At 63.0% G+C, this 12948-nt stretch overlaps 1 protein-coding gene across 2 annotated transcripts; it reads left to right on the forward strand.

Moving 5' to 3' along the window:
* The first annotated feature begins 673 nt into the window (after positions 1-673).
* On the forward strand, positions 674-8358 carry CYTH2 (cytohesin 2). Of its 2 annotated transcripts, none has more exons than XM_053905556.1 (12): positions 674-890; positions 1707-1854; positions 1944-2010; positions 2468-2586; positions 3568-3648; positions 4127-4239; positions 4335-4483; positions 4970-5081; positions 7253-7329; positions 7647-7718; positions 7834-7988; positions 8084-8358. In XM_053905556.1, the coding sequence occupies exons 1-12, from the start codon at positions 872-874 to the stop codon at positions 8169-8171; spliced, it is 1200 nt and encodes a 399-aa protein (XP_053761531.1). In that variant the 5' UTR covers positions 674-871; the 3' UTR covers positions 8172-8358. The 2 variants fall into 2 exon arrangements, with proteins under 2 accessions (XP_053761531.1, XP_053761532.1); XM_053905557.1 differs by lacking the exon at positions 674-890 and adding an exon at positions 1234-1428 and having other exon boundaries at positions 4970-5082; positions 7251-7329.
* The last annotated feature ends 4590 nt before the right edge of the window (positions 8359-12948 follow it).

The raw sequence follows: 12948 nt of genomic DNA on the forward strand, positions 1-12948 counted from the left end.
TACTTGGCCTTCCCCTGTTGTCCCATTCTCCATGACAGATACCCGATAGCGTTTTCGTTTGGAAGAAAGAATAAGTCTTTTGTTTCAGCACTCCGGGACTCTCAAGAGACTTCAATGGACGGGAAGGTCCCGAGAGGGGTGAAGGATCTCCGATCTGGAGATCGGAGCGGCCAGTACCAGGAGACCGGAGGCCAAAAGATGGGCCCAAGCTGCTCCCAGTTGCCTGGCAACCGCTGCGGTCAAAAACCTGCTAAGCCAGCCAAGGAGGTGTGGCTCACGGGAACAGCCGACAGTTGTGGCCCCGCCCCCTAGCAACGAGACTAACAAAGTGCCGCTCCCCAGCAACCTATTACTAGAGGCCGGCCTCCGTTGGACGAGCATCCTAGCTCCCGGACCCCTGGCGCAGGCGCAGTTCTCTGTGCTGGCCCATAGTCCCACCTCCATGCAACTCCTTTCCGAGCCTTCTCATTGGCGGACAAACCAGCCAAGTGCCTTCTTTTGTTTCGGAGGCGGCACCCGGCTCCCTACCCGCGCTCCGATTGGTCCCACAGACCGTCTACCTCCGGCCGGACCGTGCTACGTCGTCTCCTTTTGTGCCTATTGGCCCTGGAGGACGGTCCTTCGGGGTCGGGGGCGGAGCAGACGAGAGGGCCCGCCGTGGATTGGGCGGTGTCAAAACGAGGGGCGGTCTCTATTGGCGGGGCGGTTGGGAGGCGAAGGGAGAGTCTTTTCAGCGCTGAGGACTGGCGCTGAGGAGGCGGCGGTGGCTCCCGGGGCGTTTGAGCGGGCTCACCCGAGCCCGCGGGCCAACGCGGATCCAGGCCCGACCGGCGGGACCGCCCCGGACTCCCCGCGGGCCTTCCTAGCCGCCATGGAGGACGGTGTCTATGGTAGGTCGGGGAGGGGCGGGGCCGGCCGGGAGCGGATGGAGCCTTTCGACCCGAACGTTCCGCAGCGAAAATCCCTCCCGGCGCGCGCTGCGCGGAGCCGTTCGGCCCCGTCGTCGCCTCGTTCTTGCGGGGCGCGGGACGGGCTTCCGGCGGGCCCCGAGAGCAGGGCGTTCCAGGCCATTGTTTGGGCCGAGCCTGTTTCCGGTGGCGGCGGGAGGGGGCGGGATGGAGCGGCGGAGGCGAGGCCGGGGTGGAACCATTCCTGCTGGAAGGGCCGGGCGAGCCCAGTGCCTGCTGGGAGCCGGGAGGGGGGCTTCTGGGGCGGTTGGGTGGGGAGAAATCTTGGGGGCTGCAGAGATCCCGCTAAGGCGGGGGCGGGAGCCTTCGATGCCCCGCCCCCCTGCCGCAACTCTTAAAAGCTGTCAACAGCTTTCCCTGCCATAGTTACTTTTCATGGACCCAGGAGTCCGGACACCCGAGCTCCCAGTTACCTCGCCAAGAATGGAGGCAGAAAACCAAGGCCTCACCCCCCTTCCAAGTAATGGGCCCAGCAATTCGGGCTCCCAGCCCCCTTCTCCCTCAGACTCAGGAGTGCTGACCCCTACCTAGCCTCCTCCTCCCCGAGGACTTGAAAGTCTAGATCCCCCTGTCCAGACCTCCAGCCCCTTCTTCCAGCAGACAGAGGAGGCCCTACCCTTATCCTTGTCCTCTCCAACCTGGGAATCCTGCCGGCCCCAGCCCTGTCCTCCCCCAGATTGTAGGAACCCAGGCTCCCAGTCCCAGAACTGACCGCCAATCCCTGACTCTGACCCGTAGAGCCCCCAGACCTGACTCCGGAGGAGCGGATGGAGCTGGAGAACATCCGGCGGCGGAAGCAGGAGCTGCTGGTGGAGATCCAGCGCCTTCGGGAGGAGCTCAGTGAAGCCATGAGCGAGGTGGAGGGTCTGGAGGCCAATGAGGGCAGGTGAGGGCTGGGGTGGGGAACTTGGGGGTCACGAGGCCCGGCCAGGGATGCCCAGGCTTTGACCTTCCATCCCCTGCTCTTTTCTGCAGTAAGACTTTGCAACGGAACCGGAAGATGGCAATGGGCAGGAAGAAGTTCAACATGGATCCCAAGAAGGTGCTTGGGCCACAGGGCTGGGATCAGCCAGGCAGACACCTGGGCCGAGGGTTCTGGCACCTTCAGGTTCCAGAAGTGCCATAGTTAAAGGTCTGCCTGAGGCGGACAGACGTGGCCCTGATCCCCGGAATTCAGATCTGGGCCGTCCGTTTGTTCTCCGAACACTAACCAGGCGTTGGCCGCCTCCTGACCTTCGCGCGTGCTGTGCCCTCCGCCTGGGAGGCTCAAGGGGGAGCAGACCCTGCTCTTGGTGCTTGATTCACCAGGCAAAGGCGGAGGGAACGGTAGGCGCAGAGGCTCGGCTGAGGCGGGGGTATTTGAGGACCTGCGCGAAGCCTGAAAACGAAAGCTGGCCCGGTTCTGTGGAGGGCAGAGGCGGGGGTGGATGCCGGGGAGGGGGTGGGGAGTGGCTCTCCGCCGGCCCCCTGTGCTGAGACCACCCGCCCCCACCCACCAGGGGATCCAGTTTTTGGTGGAGAACGAACTTCTGCAGAATACACCCGAGGAGATCGCCCGCTTCCTGTACAAGGGCGAGGGCCTGAACAAGACAGCCATCGGGGACTACCTGGGGGAGAGGTGAGACCCCGCCAGGCTCTCATGGTCCCCCGCGCCCAGCTCCTGCCCTTTCACCGCCCACTTCCTCTCCCAAGGAAGGGCCCTGATAGACCAGCCTTCTCCCCGCGCGGGGACAGAACGGACTGACACAGGGGTCTGTGGGAGCCTGGGGACCATCCGGGGGAACCTGGGGAGGGGCGTGGGAATCTTCTGAATGTCTGGAATGTTGGGGACCGTGAAAAACATCTGTGGGTATTGTGGGCACGTGTAGACAGCTGGCTTGTGTGGGACCCTACAGGGACAGCCAGGGGGCATTGGGGTCATCTGTGAATATCTAGGGAGCACAGGGACCCCTGGGCATCTGGGGCGTGAGGATCATCTGCGATGTTTGGGGTACCTAGGGATTTGTGGACACCTGGGGCACGTAGAGACCACCTGAACGTCTGAGGTGCACAGGGCCATCTGTGTGTCTGGTTGTCTGAGAATTGTGTGGACACCTGGGGGGGTGTGGGGCCATCTGGAGGTGTCTGGGGACCGTCTGTGGGCATCTGGGGTGCATGGAGATTGTTTCACGGACATCTGGGGGGTGTGGGGACCATCCGGACATCTGGGGGACGTGGTAGCCCTCTGGGGATGTCTAGGGACCCTCTGTGGACAGCTGGTGTTGTGGGATTGTTGTGTGGACGTCTGGGGTGCACGGGGACCACCTGTGGACGCCTGGGAGATGTGGGGACCATTTCTGGACGTCTCCAGAAGCTGGGGGATCACCTAGGCGGAGCATACTTTTGCCGTGTCTCTCTTAACTGTTCGGCTAATCCAGGGATGATCTCGCAACAGATGGTCCTCCCAAGGGCGTGTTCTGAGTATTCCTGCCCTGGTGTCAGGCCTGTGATGGAGCCAGGCTAAAACTGTCACCCGCTCCAGAGGCAGCCACGGCGCAGACGAGGTGGCTCAGACTCCCCAGTCTCCCTCCTGTGCGTGACTCTGTCGCTGTCCCCCCAGGGAAGAGCTGAACCTGGCAGTGCTCCATGCCTTCGTGGATCTGCACGAGTTTACTGACCTCAATCTGGTGCAGGCCCTCAGGTGAGAGGGATGGGGTCGGAAGGGCAGGAGCGTACCTGTCAGGGCTTTCTTTACACACGACGAGCCCTGCTCAAAACGAAGACAGAAACAAAAATGGAAGTGATGGTCTCCCGTAACACCGAAGTCCACAGTAGGGCCTCCTTCAGGCATAGCTGTGTCCAGGGACTTCTGTGCTGCCAGAAGGCCAACCTTCTCTGTCTTTTGGTTGTGCTTCCCCTGTGTTGGCATTGCTGTCTGTAGGCCCTCCTCTCACAGGGCAGCAGAAGCCTCTGGTGACCGCAAGCTTTGCGGAAAGGAGGGGTTTCTTCCACTGAAGCCCCAGGCCAATCAGTGCTCACGGGCCAGCTTGGATCCATACCTGAGACAGCTGCTGAGGCCGCAGGGCTGTTTTTGGCTGGTTCCTAACACAGGGACTGAGAGCAGGGCGGGGGGGTTCTGCCAGTTCCCGGCATCCACACCCGGCTCCTCTCCAACCCAGGCAGTTTCTCTGGAGCTTTCGCCTCCCCGGGGAGGCCCAGAAGATTGACCGGATGATGGAAGCGTTTGCCCAGCGATACTGCCTGTGCAACCCTGGGGTCTTCCAGTCCACAGGTTGGGGCCCGGACTCCTGGGGCCTGGGAAGGAGGGGCCGGCGGGGAGGGTGGGGGCACCTACCCGTGTCGTCACCACCTGACTGTCTGGTGCAGACACGTGCTACGTGCTGTCCTTCGCCGTGATCATGCTGAACACCAGCCTCCACAACCCCAACGTCCGGGACAAGCCAGGCCTGGAGCGCTTTGTGGCCATGAACCGGGGCATCAACGAGGGTGGGGACCTGCCTGAGGAGCTGCTCAGGGTCAGGCCCCCCTCTACCCCCCCTCCCTGCAGCCCCTCTTTGCTGTCCCTTTCCCCACCACTGACCCCCCCCCCTCCCCCTCGCCCCCACGGGTCCCCTGGTGCCTGAGCCGTCCAGCGCGATCACGTCAACCTGTCCATTTCCTTTCTCTTCGTCTCTCCCTGGCTCCCTCGGTCTTTGTCTCTCCGGTTCTCTCTGCTGTCTCTCTCTGGCCCTCCGGCTCATTCGGGGTCTCTGTGTCTCTCGAGAACTTTGCGGGCCTTTGCAGCAGCTCAGCGTCTTTCCTCCCTCTCCAGCTTCCTTTGCTCCGGGACCCCCTCCACCCATCTGACCCCCCCCCCCCCCGTTTCTTCTTCCCTGAGCCGCTCCACCTGTGGTCCCCGTTTCCTCCCTGGCTGTCGGAGCCCCCCCCCCCCCCCATGGCCAGGCAGCCCCGGGAGGGGCCCCGGGGCCTGGAGTTGCCGACTGCCCCCGTTCGCCCCTCAGAACCTCTACGACAGCATCCGAAACGAGCCCTTCAAGATTCCTGAGGATGATGGGAATGACCTGACCCACACCTTCTTCAACCCAGATCGGGAGGGCTGGCTCCTTAAGCTGGGTACGTCCCCTACTGACCCCGCTTGGCCGTCTCTGCAGGGAGAAGTTAGGGGGCCCCTGGCTCTGGACTTGACCTCCATGTGGACCTGCTGTGTGATCTTAGGCAAACGATTTGACCTCTCTGAGCCTCAGTTTCCACATCTGAAAAATGGGGCTGAAAATGAGATTAGGCCTGTGTGCTGGGCCCAAGTACAGGGACCGGCAGAGAGGAGGGGGCCCAGAAATACTTAGGGGGGTAGGGTAGGGGTTAGGGAGCACCGAATAAAATGCTGGGCTCTGTGCTCATGAACGAAAGAGTCCCCGGCTGGGACGGAACGGGCGGGGTGGGGCCAGTCCATCTGGAAACACACAGCGCCAGCAGACTCAGGGCAAGTTAGGGGTCAGCCGGGTGCCCCTCGCGTCGGGTTATCTGAGGATTGGAGTGGTTTCTCCGCCATGGCTTCACGGGAGCTTCCCCTGGGGGCTTTTAAAACCCCGCCAGCCAAGCCACAGCCTCATGAAGCCAGGATTTTCGGGGCAGGATGGACTGTCAGTCACGTTAAAAGCTCTCCCGGGTGCTGTCAGTGCAGAGTCAAGGTTGCGAGCCGCTGGCTGGGAGCCCCGGCTGCTAATGATGGGCGCCGCGGGAGCGCTAGCTGTGGCTTTTTAGTGGAAAGGCGGTGAATGGCCGCTCCAGCAGGGATAGTGGAGAAGCTGGGGCCTCGGGAGGGCCCAGCATGGGGTGGGGGTGGGGGGCACAGCAGGGCTTTCCTCCCGCTCCCCCAACCGTGGAATTGTGCTCCTAAGCCAAGACCTCGCTTCTCCAACAGCAAGCAGGTGCCTGACTGGGTGCCCAGGTGTCCTGGTCCACATAAAAAGGGCAGACCGGTCTCTCCCGCCATCAGTGGGTAGATGGATTCCGGAGTCAGCTCCAGGGGAGGCCGATGGGGTGGGGGGGAGGTTAGACTCCTCAGAGGCCACCTGGTGCCCCCTGGCCTTGAGAGGCCAGGAGAGAGGCAAGCCAGAGGTTCCCCAGCGACTAGCCCCCCTCCAGCCCCACCCCGGCAGCGGGGAAGCTTCCCGTTTCCCGGCTGAGAACACTGAGGCTCAGCCGCATTCCGACAGCCACAGGGCAGGAGTGGCCTCGGCCCCAGATCACCTACCCGAGTGCACTTTTTCCCTTTGTGGCGGTTAGAGAGAGGCCTCTCTTCCCTCAGAAGCTAAAGCGTGTGCAGCAAAGGGGGCCTATGGTAGTTGTGTTCACCAAGATGCCCGATGAGAGCCATTACTGCTGTTCCTAACCCTCTGGGGACAAGGCACCCGGAGACAGGTCTCCGTGAAGCCGGAAGGTGTGGGCCCAAGTGGGTCTGCGGACTGGAGTCCAGAGAGGGCAGGAGGTTGTCCTAAGGTCACACAGCCAGTTGGTCCTACAGCTCACCTGAGCGCCCCCACCCGCCTCAGGCCAAGGACTGGGGGTTTTGTCTTCTCCCTTTCGGGGGGGGGATGACCTCCTCGGGGAGGGCCCTCCTGGCCCGGGACCTGTCCGGGGGGGAGGGGTGGGCTGGAGCCAGGCCCGATGCCAGGAGGTGCTCGCTCACGGTGGGGCTCAGGATCTTTGGCCCCCCCCTGGGAGGGAGCGGGTCATGTCGATGTAACTGGTTTTCTTCCCTCTCTTTCCCCCCTTCCTCCCTCCCTCCCTCCATCTCTGCGTGTTTCTCTCTGCTGTTCCTGTCTCCTACTTCCCATGCTCTCCTTCCCTCGCTCCCCCCATTTCTGTCGCCTGCGGCTTTTGGGGGCACCCCATTCTTCTGCCTTCCCTCCTCTTCGCCTGGTCCTGCCTGCTTTCTCGCTGTCTGCCCCAGGAGGTAGGTACGCAGCCCGTCCTTGCTCCCCACAGACATGACATCGGGGAGGGGGCCGCCCCGGCCTCGGGGCCCCGAAGCAGGGGGCTGGGGACTTGGATTCCTGGGCCCTGGGCCGACAGACAGGCTTAGAAAGTGTGGCGCCCCACGCCGGGGGCGGGCGGGGTCCTGGGGGCCCTAACCGCCCGTCCCTGCTCGCCTCTCTTCCCACGCAACGCTTTGCGCCAGGCCCCGCCTTCCCTGCGCTCGCTCCGCCTCAGTCCCCGCCCTGCCCTCCCAGAGGCCCCGCCCCCCGCTGAGCCCAGGCCCCCTCCCACCCCTTCCCTTTCAGGGGGCCGGGTGAAGACGTGGAAGCGGCGCTGGTTTATCCTCACAGACAACTGCCTCTACTATTTTGAGTACACTACGGTGAGGGCAGAGCCGGGCTCCGCTCCGGGGTCCTAGGAGGAGGGGCCGGGGGGGGGGGGGGTCTGGACTCACGGGGCTGAGGGAGGAAGGGGTGGGGGTCTGGTCTCCTGAGTCTGGGTGCGGGGTGGGGCTGGGGGCCTGGATTCTTGGGTCTGAGGGAGGAGGGGCCTGGGGGCGGGACTCCCGGTCTGAGGGAGGAGGGGCTCTGACAGCGCCCTAGGGCCGCCGTAACAAAGGGCCACTAATGAAACTCGGTTCTGGAGGAGGGGCTGGGGCGAGGATTGGGGGTGTGAGTCCCCCCCGACCTGTGCCTTCAGGACAAGGAACCCCGAGGTATCATCCCCCTGGAGAATCTGAGCATCCGCGAAGTGGATGACCCCCGGAAACCGGTAAGATCCGTCGGCCGCGCACTCCTTCCGGGCGTGGCGGGTGGGGCGGGGGGGGGCTCCTCTGGGCCCGGGGCCGGCTCCTACCTGCCCTTCGTCCGCTCTCGGGTCCCCGCAGAACTGCTTCGAGCTCTACATCCCCAACAACAAGGGGCAGCTCATCAAAGCCTGCAAAACGGAGGCCGACGGCCGAGTGGTTGAGGGCAACCACGTGGTGTACCGGATCTCGGCCCCGACGCCGGAGGAGAAGGAGGAGTGGATCAAGTCCATCCAGTGAGTCCGGGCTCCGGGGTCCCCGGGCAGGGAGGGCCGGGGCCGGGAGCCCTCGGCCCTCACCCCGGGACCCCCTCCCCCCACGCCGTCTGCAGGGCCGCTGTGAGCGTGGACCCCTTCTACGAGATGCTGGCGGCAAGGAAGAAGCGGATTTCTGTCAAGAAGAAGCCAGAGCAGCCCTGACCCCCCGCCCCCTCCCCCGCTATTTATTACGGAGCTGCCCCGCCCGGGCGGCCGGACCCCTGGGCCCCGGGGCGCGGATCCTGGTTCTCCAATCCCGGTTCTCCGTTTGGAAAATGCAGCACCTGTAGCTCCACTCTCGTTATTTGTAATTAACACACCGTTGGTAATCTTATTAATTATTTAACCACTCGCGGCCTCGGACCCCTCATTTCTCGGAGGGGTTAACAGCCGGGGTGCTGGGGGTCGCCCACAGGGTGACCGGGGCCAGGAGCCCTCCCCTCCCCCGCCACATCAGTCCCTTCCGGTTTCACTCCAAGCCTGTGGGGCTGGAGTAAGGCAGAAGTTTACCTGGTGGCAGTTAGTGCTGAGTTAGGATTGCATGGCATTTATCATTCTTTTAACGTTTTATTTATTTTTTCCGAGAGAGCGCACGCAAGCCGGGGAGGGGCAGAGACAGGGGGACGGAGGATCCGTGAAGCGGGCTCTGCACGGATAGCAGAGAGCCCGATGTGGGAGTCGAACTCATGAACCAGGAGATCGCGACCTGAGGTGAAGCCGGAAGCTCAACTGACCGGGCCATCCGGGCGCCCCAGAACCGTACTGCATTTGGCGCGCGGGCCAGTGGAGGCTCTGGGTGGGGGCGAGGCCTGGTGTTCATTCATTCTGGGCATTACTGGACAACCGGGAGCCAGGCAGGTGCTGGTCCTTACTTTGCTGTCACCAGGCTTGTGGTCCTGGAAGGGCGGCGTATAGTATCTGCTGGGGTCCGGAGCTGGGCCAGTGCTTCCGGAAGGAACCCTAGAGACCTGGCCGACTTCTGGGGCCCACCTACACCTTGCTGATGGGCTGTCCCTGGGGCTCAGCAAGAGGCCTGGGTGAGAGTGGCGGTTGGGCTGGGGGACCCTGGGACCAAGAGGGCAAGACTGTGGCCCCACCGAGCCAGGTTCTCAGCCACCGGAGAAGCACCTGCTGGAGGACATTTTGCACCAAGCCAGGATAGTGCAGGGAATCTGCATTTTATCTCCTTCCCTGGGACTCCTAACAGCCCCTCAAGTGTAAGGTCTGTTGGCCTTGAGGGGTGGGGTGTCCCCAAAGAACAAAGGCACATAGATCCCGAGTGGGGGAGGGGGTGAGTTGGCAGGTTGGGACACTCTCCTACGCCCAGACGTGCAGTGGAGACTGATGAGCCAGAAACTAGAACTTGGGGCAGGCCCCGGGACCAGGTCGGGTGAGGAAGTCTGGCCCCCAGGGATGTCCAAGTTGCAGTTCCTCCCTCCGGTAGGCCGCGTCCTTGAAGCGTCAACCCCCTAGCAGCGCTCCGGGTGACATGGGAAGCGCCCCGAGTCTTTTAGGACTTGGGCCTGGCTCTGCCCTTGGCCACGGGCATTCACCTGCTCGGAGCCCCACCCCCATAGCAGTATAACCGCTCCGCCACCCCCGAGGATGGGACTTCTTTCCTTCCTGCGAGACCCTCGGACTACAATTCCCAGCAAGCTGTGCGGCGCGGCCGCCCACCCACCCCCCAGCGGGAGAGCCAGTCTCGAGGTCTCCTGGGAGTTGGAGTTTCCCAAGGCTCCGATGTGGGGTTTACTTTAGCCTCGTCGCTACCCTCGTGCAAGTTGGGTAAAGAGGTCCCGGCCGCTTCAGCCCCCAGGAACTGATGGGAAATGGGGTTCCCAGGTGAGGAAACGGGATTCCCAATTCCTCCCGAAGGCTCCAGGGAAATGGGAGTCAGCAGCCCAAGGAGAAGAGAAATGAGGTCTTGGGGTGAACGGAGGGTGCCACCACGACCTCCTCCAGGCAATGAACCCATAGGTACTGAGTGTCTACCAGTCGGGAAAGTAGTTGGCTCGGCGGAGAGGCCCTGAAAGGGCATCACAGGCAGAGGGAACGGCATGAGCAGGAGCAGGAAAAGGCACGGTGTGTTGGGAGTCACCGACAGCGGGTGTCCCTGTATGACGTGACGGGGGTGGGGGGAGTGAATAAGAGACGCATTCAGAGGGGACACAGGCTTGATCATTTGGTGCCCAGTCAGCCACGGTAGGGACTCTGGGTGTATTTTGAGCTAATGGAAGCCACTCGAGGGTATGAAGCAGGCAAGCGATGTGTTTGGCTTGAGGCTGGCTGCCGCAGGAGAATAATTTGGAGATAAGTAGGGGCAGCGGTGGGGAGGTAAGTTAGGAAGCTGTGCGGTTCCCCTGGGGCAAGGGGGTGTGGCTGCGGAGGCCGAGAGTTGGGAACAGGAGCCCGCAGGATTTACTGAGGGATTCTGGGTTGAGCCACTGGCGAACCCCAATGCCGTTTCCTGAGATGGTCGGAGAGGGAGTTTTGGGGGTGGGGGGGTGGGGATCCGGGGTTCTGGTTTGGCCAACTTAGTTAAGCTGGAATCACCCGTGGACCATCCAAACCAGACCTATCAGCTCAAAATCGTCCGCTTTTGCCCCAAGGCCATCTCCTCCCCAAAGACAGAATTCTGGTTGCCGGCTCCCACCTCTCCCCAGACCCCAAGTTCCCAACCCCCTCGTTACAGGTTGAATTCTATCCCCCTTGGAATCAGGATGTTGAAGTCCTAACCCTGCAGTAACGCAGAATGTGGTCTTACTTGAACATGGGGTCATTGTAGATGCAATCAGTTAAGATTAGGTCATTAACGCGGGCACGAATCCAATATGACGAGTGTCCTTACAGAAAGAAATTTTGGAACTACACACACGGGGAGAACGCACATGAAGGTGAAGGCAGAGATTCGAGTGAGGCTCCTACACACTGGGGAGCATCAGAGATTGCCAGGAGAGCACCGGAAGCTAGGGGAGTCATTAACGGATTGTCCCTCACAGCCTCAGAAGGAACTGATCCTGAGGACCCCCGCGGAGCCCTTAATCTTGGATTCTAGCCTCCAGAGCTGAGAGAGTGTCTGTGGTTTCAGCCACCCGATTTGTGGCACTTGGTTACGGCAGCCCTAGTGAGCTAATACGGCCCTCCTCCCTCAGACCCAGGAGTCCTGCCCCCAGCCCCTCCTCCCTCAGACCCAGGAGTCCTCACACCCCAGCCCCTCCTCCCTCAGATCCTGGAGTCCTGCCCCCAGCTCCTCCTCCCTCAGACCCTGAAGTCCTGACCCCCAGCCCCTCCTCCCTCAGACCCAGGAGTCCTCACCCCCCAGCCCCTCCTCCCTCAGATCCTGGAATCCTGAGCCCCAGCCCCTCCTCCCTCAGACCCTGAAGTCCTGACCCCCAGCCCCTCCTCCCTCAGACCCAGGAGTCCTCACCCCCCAGCCCCTCCTCCCTCAGATCCTGGAATCCTGGCCCCCAACCCCTCCTCCCTCAGACCCAGGAGTCCTGAGCCCCAGCCCCTCCTCCCTCAGACCCTGAAGTCCTGACCCCCAGCCCCTCCTCCCTCAGACCCAGGAGTCCTGCCCCCAGCCCCTCCTCCCTCAGACCCTGAAGTCCTGACCCCCAGCCCCTCCTCCCTCAGACCCAGGAGTCCTCACACCCCAGCCCCTCCTCCCTCAGACCCAGGAGTCCAGGCCCCCAGCCCCTCCTCCCTCAGACCCGGGAGTCTAAGCCACCAGCCCCCTCCTCCCTCAGACCCAGGAGTCCAGACCCCCCAGCCCCTCCTCCCTCAGACCCAGGAGTCCTGAGCCCCAGCCCCTCCTCCCTCAGACCCTGAAGTCCTGACCCCCAGCCCCTCCTCCCTCAGACCCAGGAGTCCAGGCCCCCGCCCCTCCTCCCTCAGACCCAGAAGTCCAGACCCCCCAGCCCCTCCTCCCTCAGACCCAGGAGTCCAGACCCCCAGTCCCTCCTCCCTCAGACCCAGGAGTCCTGCCCCCAGCCCCTCCTCCCTCAGACCCTGGAGTCCTGCCCCCAGACCCTGTCAATCTTGGTGCCATCAGCCCTCACCCTGGGCACATGTGTCCTAAGATCAGTTTGAGCATCAACGCGTCAACGGCAGAACCCCTGGGAAGAGGTTGGAACCCAGCCCCCTCCCCCCCTCCCTTTCTCCATCCCCCAGACTTACAAGTGACCCTAACGCCTTCATCACCTTAACTCCTAGGCCAGGAGCCCACAGCCTCCCAGCTGGACCCCCACCCCTGGGCCCTTCCCTCGGGTCTCAAGTGAGTCCCTCAAATATGCCAATGGCTGCAGTAGGGAGGCGACGGGGGACAGGTTGAAGCCAGGAGATTGGAGAGGCAAAGGCAGACCCCGGGGGGGGGGGGGCGGGGGGGGGGGGAGGCAGAATCAGTCCAAGAGCCCAGGAGAAACGGAGGAAAAGGAATCGGGGTAAACACAAAGGCAGAGAAAGACATAAAAGAGACAGGCAGGCGACAGGGAGGCACAGAGGAGGAGAAAACAGTACAGCCGGAGAAACTCCAACACACAGAATTAGGAAGAGGGGCCCAGGGGGAGAGACGGGAACGTCTCATGGGAGGTGGGCGGCCACACGGAGACACAGGTAAACTGAGGCAAGGCCACGGTGGGCAGGGAGGCAGTGCCTGGCCTCGGAAGCTTCTGAGAGGTGCGGCCAGGGGCCGTGTGGGTGCCGGCAGGTCGTTCCCGAGCACCCCCTCCCCAGCACCCCCCCCTCCCCCCCCAGTCACCTTGTGTCAACGCGTCTCTTGTGTCACGCGGAGGCTGCCGCCCAGGTCAGTGCGGCCAGCACCAGGCAGAGCCGGGGGCCAGAGAAGCAGAGCCCCGCAGCCTCACCACCGCAGGGCGCTTCCGCCTTCCTGGGCCTCGACATTCCCGTCTGTGAAGGGGGCGGGCGGAAGGCGCCTTCTCCC

The sequence above is a fragment of the Panthera pardus genome, unplaced genomic scaffold, assembly GCF_024362965.1.
Source record: "Panthera pardus isolate Hobbes unplaced genomic scaffold, ASM2436296v1 HiC_scaffold_18, whole genome shotgun sequence".
NCBI classification, from domain to species: domain Eukaryota; kingdom Metazoa; phylum Chordata; class Mammalia; order Carnivora; family Felidae; genus Panthera; species Panthera pardus.

Coding starts and splice junctions, on each gene's coding strand:
- CYTH2 (XM_053905557.1), top strand. CDS start 1,344: ATGGACCCAGGAGTCCGGACACCCGAGCTCCCAGTTACCTCGCCAAGA. Junction 4,240..4,334: donor TGGGGTCTTCCAGTCCACAG/GTTGGGGCCCGG, acceptor TGTCTGGTGCAG/ACACGTGCTACGTGCTGTCC. Junction 7,330..7,646: donor ACTATTTTGAGTACACTACG/GTGAGGGCAGAG, acceptor CTGTGCCTTCAG/GACAAGGAACCCCGAGGTAT.